The sequence below is a fragment of the Echinops telfairi genome, unplaced genomic scaffold (assembly GCF_000313985.2).
Source record: "Echinops telfairi isolate 266 unplaced genomic scaffold, ASM31398v2 ScPeMD7_7414;HRSCAF=8452, whole genome shotgun sequence".
NCBI lineage: Eukaryota > Metazoa > Chordata > Mammalia > Afrosoricida > Tenrecidae > Echinops > Echinops telfairi.
This window is the reverse complement of record NW_022111314.1, coordinates 221,537-231,243: the sequence shown is the minus strand read 5'-3', so window position 1 is coordinate 231,243 and position 9,707 is coordinate 221,537. Positions and strand designations below refer to the sequence as shown.

The 9,707-nt window shown below is 48.5% G+C and overlaps 1 protein-coding gene across 2 annotated transcripts in view; it reads left to right on the top strand.

Moving 5' to 3' along the window:
* The first annotated feature begins 1,404 nt into the window (after window positions 1-1,404).
* The window catches only part of DNAJC5 (DnaJ heat shock protein family (Hsp40) member C5), a 10,160-nt gene continuing 1,857 nt past the window's right edge, over window positions 1,405-9,707 (top strand). Inside the window, exons 1-4 of one of the 2 annotated variants that reach the window (XM_045296953.1) lie at window positions 1,405-1,564; window positions 8,116-8,233; window positions 8,815-9,028; window positions 9,343-9,514. In XM_045296953.1, coding sequence (XP_045152888.1) covers window positions 8,127-8,233; window positions 8,815-9,028; window positions 9,343-9,514 — 493 coding nt within the window. In that variant the 5' untranslated portion in view covers window positions 1,405-1,564; window positions 8,116-8,126. Of the gene's footprint in view, window positions 1,565-7,487; window positions 8,234-8,814; window positions 9,029-9,342; window positions 9,515-9,592; window positions 9,656-9,707 lie in introns of those variants that run through there. The other variant, XR_006680740.1, reaches the window with a different exon arrangement.

Sequence of the window (9,707 nt, the reverse complement as noted above, 5' to 3'; positions counted from 1 at the left end):
GATTAAAGATGGTACATCCCACCCTAGTGCGCTTATAACTTACTGGCTGGTTGCATGGTGGGAGACCCCAAGCCACCAGGAATCATGGCCCTGCCAAGTTCACGTGCGCGTGTGTTTTTTGGGGGTGCACCCGCACTATCAGTCATGATAATGCCTGTCTCAGAAACCAGATGACATGGGAGGTTTGTTCCCTACTCTCAACAATATCTGTGAATCTCTGACTGGTTTCTGCCAATATCCCAGCGGTCTGGTTGCTAGGCTTCCCTCACAGAAAGGTCACAAGGAAAGAACCAGACAGCCAGGGTGCAGCACAGCACCGATGGAACACGCACCATTCCTCTAGTTCTTGAACGCTTCCTACTCCCACTGTCACGACCCCAGTTCTACCTTACAAATCCGGCTAGACCAGAGCACGTACACTGGTACAGATAAGAGCGCTCAACATGCAGAAACCAGGACAGATAAATCCCTCAGGAACAGCAATGGGAGTGGCGGTACCATGAGGGTAGGGGGAAGATGGGGGGAAAGGGGGAGAAACGGGGAACTGACCACAATGACTGAGATATAATTCCCCCCCCTTTCCCAGGAGGACGACAAGATTAATGTGGGTGAAGGGAGATGGTGGGCGGTGTAAGATATGAAAATAATAATTATAATTTATCAGGGGTCCGGGGTGGGGGAGGGAAGAGGAGCTGACACCAAGGGTTCAAATAGGCGATATCTTGAAAATGATGGCAACATATGTACAAATGTGCTTGAAACAATTGAAATGTGGATTGTTTTAAGAGCTGTAAGAGACCCCAATAAAGCGATTTATTAAAATAAAATAAGTAAAACTGAGACAGTTATCCTCCAGTTTGGGTCTAAAACGCCCCACTTCCTTCATGGTCACAATCCTTTGGGCCTTCTCTGCTTAGCTAGGTTGGTCTGGCGCAGTCCGTTTAGTTCGCCGTCAGCCCTGCCATTGTGTTCCCCTTCTGCTGGCTGGCGGTCCGGTGGCGCTGGCTGAGTGGTTCTGAGGCAGAGGTGGTGTGGCCACTGGCTGGGTCTCTACCGCTGTGCCTTGGCCTCTGCTGCGCTTGCATCCCACGGGATATTGGCGTTTGTGCCCCATTTGCATTCATCTCAAAGTATTACACGATTTTTCGTATGATTTCTTTTTTACCCATTGGTTGGTTAAGAGTATGTTGTTTAACTGAATTGTGTTTTCCTCCTGTTATTGAATCCAGTTTCACTGGATCATGTTCAGGGAAGATATTTGTATGATTTCCGTCTATAAAGTTTATTGGGACTTGTTTTGTGACCTAATATCATTGGTATATCTTCTTCATGAATTCTTTTTATCATTTCGTAATGCCTTTCTTCTAGCTTCACAAGGGGAAGGAAAGCCGCCCGCATCAGCCACCGCCATCGCCCAGGGCTGGTTCCTGTGAGGACGCGGTCTGACACGCCTCCAGCCATCTTACCGAATCCCACGCCGTCGCCCCTCCCACCACACTCCACTGCCCAGCTGGGTTCGATAATTCATTGAGTTGGCAATACAGAACTCACAGATCTTATGATTGTGAGTTTTCACTAAGAAGTGAACAGGTTGTCGCCCTTGGAAAAGTCTGTTTTTCTTTACCTAAAAATAACCTAAATGCTTCCTTAAAAAAAAAAGTCAACAGGCTACAAGTCGGCCTCAGCAATATTCAGGATACAGGTTTTTGGGGGGTCAGGACAGCCTCTTCTCAGCTGTGCCCACAGGCATGCTCCTTTTGGGGACTTGAACACCCAGCCACATATTCTCTAGGGCAAGGTAGAACTGGCCCTGTGGGTGTCCAAGGCTGCACCTCTGTAAGAGAACAGATAGCCGCTCCCCCAGAGTGCCTGGTGGGCTGGGACTGCTGACCTTATGCATTTGTAATCACTGCACCACAAGGGCTCCTCCCCTATCAGCCCTCAACACTCAATGTGAACAGATGACCCACTGCACTTACAAAGAAGAGATGGGTGAAGTGCATAAATTGTGTGGGAGAGTGTGTGTAAGGGTATGCTGCTTATCATCGACTCACTTTCAATTCAAAGACACAAATAAGTTCAAAGTGAAAGATTGGGAAAGGACAGTGCATGCAAACAATGGGGAAATGTCAGATGAAGAAGGCACTGAGGTAGAATATTTAATATGGGTCTTTTGGACATAGTCTTTGTAACTACCATCAAACATCTTTTTCCTGATGGGTCTGCGTAAGAGATGGTAGAGGAAGATGCTGATAGATTATATGATTCTATCCAATATAGAATTGTGGTTGGTCATTAACAGGGTTAATTGTGAAAACTTGGAACTCTTAACATGAGGTTCGCTGTGCAGGGAACTCAAGTCCAGAAGATGCACTGCACTCCTGGCTCTCACTGGCAAGGAGATCCTTCCTCGTGCCTCCCAGAGGGTTCATTCTATGCCCCCCAGGATGGCACGCCAGGGATGCCCGTCGGCAGTCACTCTCAGGTGGATCCTATCAGTATCTCCCAACCTTCGAACCAGACCCGGCAGGGAAGGGTCACGTGGTGGGAGTTAGCGCCGTTGGCTGGAGGAGCCACGTTCAGTAGTCCACTGCCCCTGATTGTGACTTCAGTTCACGTGAAATCTGTGACCCTTGGGTCTCGCCTCCATTTCTCATGATGTTTACTAGTCCAGTTTTGAGGATTTCTTGTTTATGTTTTACTCCTGCTGGAGATACTATACGTTTTCTGTATGCCTACATCTTTTTTGTTCCTCCGTTCTTCCATTACTGCCTCCTTTTACGTTACCCTCTGGTGGCACAGTGCGCATCAAGGTTGCTCTGTGGGAAAGGGACAAAGCTGCCTGCTCCCACGCACCCCCCACCCGGTGACCATCACTCTGCATCAGAGATTTGCTTTTTGGATTGAGATGTTTCGTCTAACGTGGCACTCTGATTCTCCTATTTACTTTGCTGCCTTTTAACGTTGTCTTCTTAGTTGTTGCCCTGGAGATGTCCAGCCAGTATTTTAATTTATAATATTCTTATTTGAATTAATATTAATAGTTTCGGTACCGCACTTGTTTTGTTAACTAGTCATACTGTGGTGGTAGTGCTTTGGCTTTTTTACTTTTCTTAGTAAATTTACTCCTGAGCTGTAAGTTTTGGCCTCTTCAGTTTCTTCTGGGACAGCTTTTTCTTCTGTGCAGCCTCCTCCACTGGTTTGGGAACAATTGGTTCCTTTTCAGTGAAGCCCATCTCAGCGGGGTAGGGGAGCGTGTGCATGGGTGGGTATAGTGGTGCATCTGGCGCTGTGTTCACCTGGATGTGCCCAAGGACCAGAGAACTCACACCTGCACCCTAAGTTCAGCATTGCTCTCGGCAGTTTCAAGCATGCTTAGCAAGGATTCAGCCCTCTTTTTGACCACTGACTCTGTATCCAGCCCCACTGCTTTGCGAGGGTGTACCTACCCACTCAACCACGGGAAAGTCATGGTGGAAGGGCACACAGTGCCTGCAAAGGGACAGCTTTCAGATACTTGGTGGCCTTTTGCTGCAAACCGTGGATGGCCTGGGCATTTTCACAGGTGATCTTAATATGGACCTACCGATTTTAACTTCGTGATGTGCATGATTCCATGGGGTTTTCTGGGTCAAGTGAGTAGCAAACTATTTTGGCAAAAACCTTCAGCAGCTATGGGAAGGTGACTGGGTAGTAATCTATCACACACGCGCACCTGCTCTTTCAGCTACCGAGTTTAATGATTCATTGCAATGGCCACGAGAACTCACACTCTTCATCATGAAAGGGTTTACGGAAGCTCACCAGTGTTAGGAAGCCGGGGAGACTGCTCAGGTTACAATTGTTCAGCCGGACGTGTTACTACGTTCTTTCGGGACTGCTGACAATTGCCCAGGGCACGCCACTCTGCTGTAAGCCTCAGCCCAAGGTCACTGCGCCATCTCCATGAGTTAGTGAACCCACTTCCCCCAATTAAGTGCCCAGAGGCACCCCACTCAAGTAAGCCTCAGCCTGAAAGCACTCAACTCCATCTCCTCTAATCAGGTGCCCATAGGTACCCCACTCCACCTGCCAGTCCCCTGCCCAGAGGCACTCAGCTATACCTGTTCTGTGAACCAGGAAATCCACCACCTTGTCGCATGCTTTGGCTCCTGGTTGTTGCTGCTGCTGCTCCTCCTCTGCCACCCCTCTGAAGTCACAGCTGTCTTCTGGTTCATGAAGGTTCACTGCTGGTGGTGAGGTCACCAATCCGGCTTCTGAGAGGGCTCTTTTGATAATGCAGCACTCCATGCTACTTGTTAACAACCACTCACAGCTGAATCTTTTCAGTATCTTCCCCCACCTTCTCTTACCCAGACCCATCAGGAAAAGATCACTTGGTGGGAGTTCCAGAGACTGGCTGGAAGAGCCACGTTCAATCATCCGCGGCCCCTGCAGATGGCTTGCATGTGGCTGTGATGCTAGAAGCTATGCCACTGATGTTTCAAACACAGCAGGGGTGCCCTCCATAGTACCTCCAGGCTAACAGAGTAGCAAGAAGGAAGAAGTCACCTCTGAGGGATTCCAAACCAAACCACATCACTGCCATATCGTCCTTTCTGACTCATAATCATCTGGTGTAGGGTTTCCGAGAGGAATCTTTACGGGAGCAGATGCCTCACCATTCTCCCAAGGGGCGGACAGTGGGTTTGAACTGCCTGCTTTTCAGTTAGTAGAACATGGCCTGACACCATTCTAAAAGATGAGCTCCTCAGTCGAAAGCACTCCAAAGTAGCACTGAGCAGAGGTGCTTCCTCAAAGTAGAATTGACCTTCACGACGGGGATGGAACAGCTTTCAGGATCTTCATTGCTGATGGGCACAACGCAAAGGGGAAGAAACAGCTGTGGTAGTATCCAAAATTTGCTATTACATGATTGTTTTACACAGGTTATTAAGTCAGAGAGGTAAAAAGAGAAGTTCTAAGCAAAAGATACATTGATGTTGACTGCTACATTTACTCGCTTTTATATTTACTTGTTTTGATGCTCTTCCTTTTTTATGAAGTTGAGGGAGTGCCTGGGTCCTCTTGCTGTAGCTGAAGGACTCTCGCTTTTCTGTAGCTGAGGCCCCTCGTGGTCTGCATGTCTCTTTCCCTTGGGAGGGACTGTTTGGTTGGGCATGCAGTTCTTGGGTCACGTTTTCTTCCAGTACATTTCATAAGTGCCCTTTATCCAACCGAGGGAGTTCCCTTCATTCCTAATTTGCTGGGCTTAAAAAAAAATGTTGAATTTTGTCAGTTGTATCCATTGAAATGATAATTTGGTCCATCTTTAATCTGCGAATGTAGTGGAATATATTGATTTTATGTTGAAATATTAAAATAACCAGTTCCTGGTATAACTTCTACTTGATCATAGCATTTACAATTTTTTGTTTATTCTGGATCTGATTTGCTAATAGTGTACTGGAGACTTTGTATCTCTGTTCATGAGGGTTTGGGGTCTTTGTCACATTTTGATGTCAGCATTACTCTGGCCTCAAAATTGAGTTAAGACTTCTCCTGTTTTGAAAGTCTTTGCTTAAAATTAATGTCATTTCTTTATGTGTCCTAGAAAAACCATCTGACCTTGGAATTTTCTTTGTGACAAGAGTTTTCTTGTTTGCTTTTTGTTCAATTATAAATTCCATTTTCTTAATAAAAATAGGGCTATTCAAATTTTCTCTTCCTCTGGTGTCAATTTTGGTACTTTTATTTTTTGAGGTGTTTGTCACATTGGTCCAACTTTTGCAGTATTTTTACGTGCGTTGTTGATAACGTGTCTTCGTATTTGTCTCATGCCTGTAGGAGGGTCTTCTCATTGCTGGAGTGGGTGACTGGAACTTTTTGTCTTTCTTTCCCACTCTGGCTTGTGTATCAGAAATTTTAAATCAGTTTGGCTTTGTTCAGTTTCTCTATTATTCATCGGTTTTCTGGTTGTTAACTGATTCCTGCTTTTTGTTAATTTACTCCACGAAAACACACACACACACACACACACACACACACACACACACACACACGCACGGTTGGTGTGACTTGGAACAGACTCCGTGGCAGTGAGTTGTATGGACATTGTGTTTGCTTTTCTACCACCTTCACGTGAACTTGAGGTCTGAATGTTAGATATCTCTTCTGTTATACGCATTGGTTTTGGCCACGTTCCACACATTTTAATGTGTTATAAGTCAATTCAAAATATTTTTCAATCCCCCGAGTTCTTCTTTGGTCTTCATGTTCTTTAGAAGTATTCCGTTTATTATCTAGTACGTGAAGTTTTCCTACTTGAATTTCTATTTTAATTCTATTAAGGTCAGAGAACATGTTGTGTATGATCTCAACCCTTCACTGACTGACATATCTTGGTAAATGTACAGTATGCATTTGAAAGGAAATGTACATTTTGCAGTTGCTGAATATTCTGAGAATATCAATTAGGCCATGGTGGTTGAGTTGGTTAATTGTGCCAGCCTGGCCGATAATCACATGTGGGGCTAATTGAAAGGCGGAGGGATAAATGGGTGGTGAGCCTCGCCTTTCTACTTCGCGGGTCTCTTGTTTTGTGATGGTTGCACCAGGGTGCAGCTGCCTTAGCAGTTCCCTGCTTCAGCTTGCAAGATTGACTTCCTACAAGACATCCCCAAGGAGAAGCTACATGGACCTATCCCGGTGCAGCCCTGGGTGCTGGAGCAGCCGTGTGGAGACCCCTGCCAGTGCTGAGATGCTTGTTTGTTCACTGACTCAGCTTTCCTCCTGCAGTCGGCATCATTGCCTCTGTTTTGTGAGGTGGAGGACTTTGTGGACTGGTGTTGGGTTAATGGGTTAATGTTGGACTTGTGGGCTTGGGCAGCATTGGGTTGGGATGTTTTTGTGATGCACCTTTTCTTTACATAAAACTCTCTCTTATACATGAGTCACTGTGGATTTGTTTCTCCAAAGTACCTAGACTAATACAGTAGTTGATAGCACTGCTCAACTTATCAATGTTTTGATGGAGTATTTCAGATTTTTACTATTTTGTCAGTCTGAAAGAAGAATTGTCTTAGGCTGGGTTCTCAAGAGAAGTAAAACCAGTGACATACATGCACATACATACATATATTCAAGAAGTCTATATATTCCATTCAAGAAATTGAATATATATATATTCAAGAAAGTGGTTCACATAGTTGTAGAAGCAGGTAAGTCCAAGTCTGGGCACATTTCCCAAGCCCCTGGGTCAGAGGTTAGTCTGGAGGCGTCTGGCTCCCTCCCATAGGTGCAGGGGATGATGAGCGCCAGATCAGCAGGAAGATGATAGCTGTGGCTGCAGCGACAGATGAACCCAAGGTCAGCAGGTCAGATGGCAGGCTGCTGATGACTCCCCGGTGTGGCAGGCAATATGGCAGGCCACTGGCACATGCCAAAACAAAACCAAAATAATAATAATAATAATAAGTCATTAAGCCAGATGCAGGATCCAGATCTAGCAAAAAGCAAGCAAGCTTGTCCAATCATAATGAAAGCAGATCACACCCCTGAAAAAAACTACCTTTCAACTGACTGTATGGGGGCTGTGACCTGTGTGAGGATCCCACCCTCGCCTTCTTACCACTGATTGGCTGTGATTACATTGCGTAGGTCAGGTCAGGAGGGATTGCTGGGTCTTAGTTGTCAAGGCACTGAGAATCCTGGCCCAGCCTAGTTGACACAAACCTAACTATATGATAAGAATGTCTCTGTCTTTGGATAGAGTTCTGTCCGTTTTTGCTTCCTGTGTTTGGAAGTCATGTCTTCAGAGTGTGCTTCTTGCAGGCACCAACTTACCTGCTTCTCGTCATCTTTTCACTAGAGCCTTTGCCCGCTAACATTGAGTTACTAACGTGATTATATTTAGAGCTAGGGTCATTGCTGCTCTGTGGATCACACCCGGGGCTTTTGTCGCTCACAGCCCCTGAGTAGCAGTGGTAGAGCACTCCAGGACCACGCAGAGACCTTGCCCCAGGAGGGCGCTTGTCTCCTTGCCCCCCAACACACTAAGGTGCCGAAAGCCCACCAGCCCGCACTCCCTCTACGTTTTGGTCTATACTTTTTGATGTCTACACTTTTGTCTTATAGACTAGCCTACCATGGCTGACCAGAGGCAGCGTGCTCTCTCCACCTCTGGGGAGTCGCTGTACCACGTGCTGGGGCTGGACAAGAACGCAACCTCAGACGACATTAAGAAGTCCTATCGGTAAGTGAGTGGTGGACTGAGCACTGGGCTGCTAGTTGCATGATTGGCAGTTCGGATAACTGCAAATGGTTACATTGTAGTCTTTGTGTGGCAACACTAGCTGTCCCAGCGCCCTCCCTGGAGAAGCATTCTGGAAAGAAGTGGTCTGCAATGGTGGGCCCAGAAAGCAGCACCCAGGACAGACCGGAGGCTCCACTTGGTTAGGACAGGGTGTGGACCCTCCATAGTCTCTGCAGGAGGTTGTAAACTGACCATTGGTTTCTTGTGGTCATTTAGCCCAGGGTCTTCCGTCCCCTGGTACACCCCGGGGGGCTCACTGAACAAACTTGAGCGTTGTCCTCACCACTGTGTAGGGACTCAGATGCATGTAGGGGTCATAGCTGGGTAGGCCTTGGTCTACAGAAAGCTCCCAGGAAGCTCCTGGGGCAGCTGTTAGGGGGCATGGCTTCTTCTGGCTCAGCTTTCTGCACAAAGTCTGGGAGTAGTCCGAGACCGGCAGCCAGTCACAGGTTAAGCCTGACCCATTATGGGCGAAAAACACCAGTCCAGGTTCCAAACGGGGAGCCGGTTTTGGTTTGCAGGAAACTCGCCTTGAAGTATCACCCCGACAAGAACCCTGACAACCCAGAGGCCGCTGACAAGTTCAAGGAGATCAACAACGCACACGCCATCCTCACAGACGCCACGAAGAGGAACATCTACGACAAGTACGGCTCCCTGGGCCTCTACGTGGCCGAGCAGTTTGGTGAGGAGAACGTGAACACCTACTTCGTGCTGTCCAGCTGGTGGGCCAAGGTAAGGGGCAGTGCCCTGTGGGTGAGCGAGGTCTTGGAAAGACAGGGCTGGGCCTGGAGGTGATGTGTGTGTGGGGTGGGGGGTGGTAGCCCTTTGAGAGGGCACCCGATATCGATGGCCATCATGGCACTCAGTGTCCCAAGGGTCTCCTACCCAGGAGGCTGTCACCTGTGTCTCGGGAAGCCCGTGCTGGGGACGTTGGCTAGCTGTCTGAGCCCATCCCGAGCCCTTACACACTGGCTGTCTGTCGTCCCTGGAAGCCCTTGGGGGTGTGGGGGGAGGGGAGTACCCAACAGGACCCCTTGCCCCCACAGGCGCTCTTCGTCTTCTGCGGCCTCCTCACTTGCTGCTACTGCTGCTGCTGCCTCTGCTGCTGCTTCAACTGCTGCTGCGGCAAGTGCAAGCCCCGGCCGCCCGAGGGCGACGACGCCGAGGTTTACGTGTCGCCAGAGGACCTGGAGGCGCAGCTGCAGTCAGACGAGAGGGGTGAGTGCGCCCGCCTGCGGTGCGAGTGCATGGGGCGCCTGAAGGAGCCCTGAGTGCGTCCCCTGTCTCGTCAAACAGGAGGGCACTGAGCCTGTGCGGGCGTGTTTGTGGTGGCGGCTGGCGAGGGCGCGGACGGCGGAGGTAAACGCGGACTGGCCGAGCGGTCCCCGCCCAGGCGGCGCGCAGCCCAGCG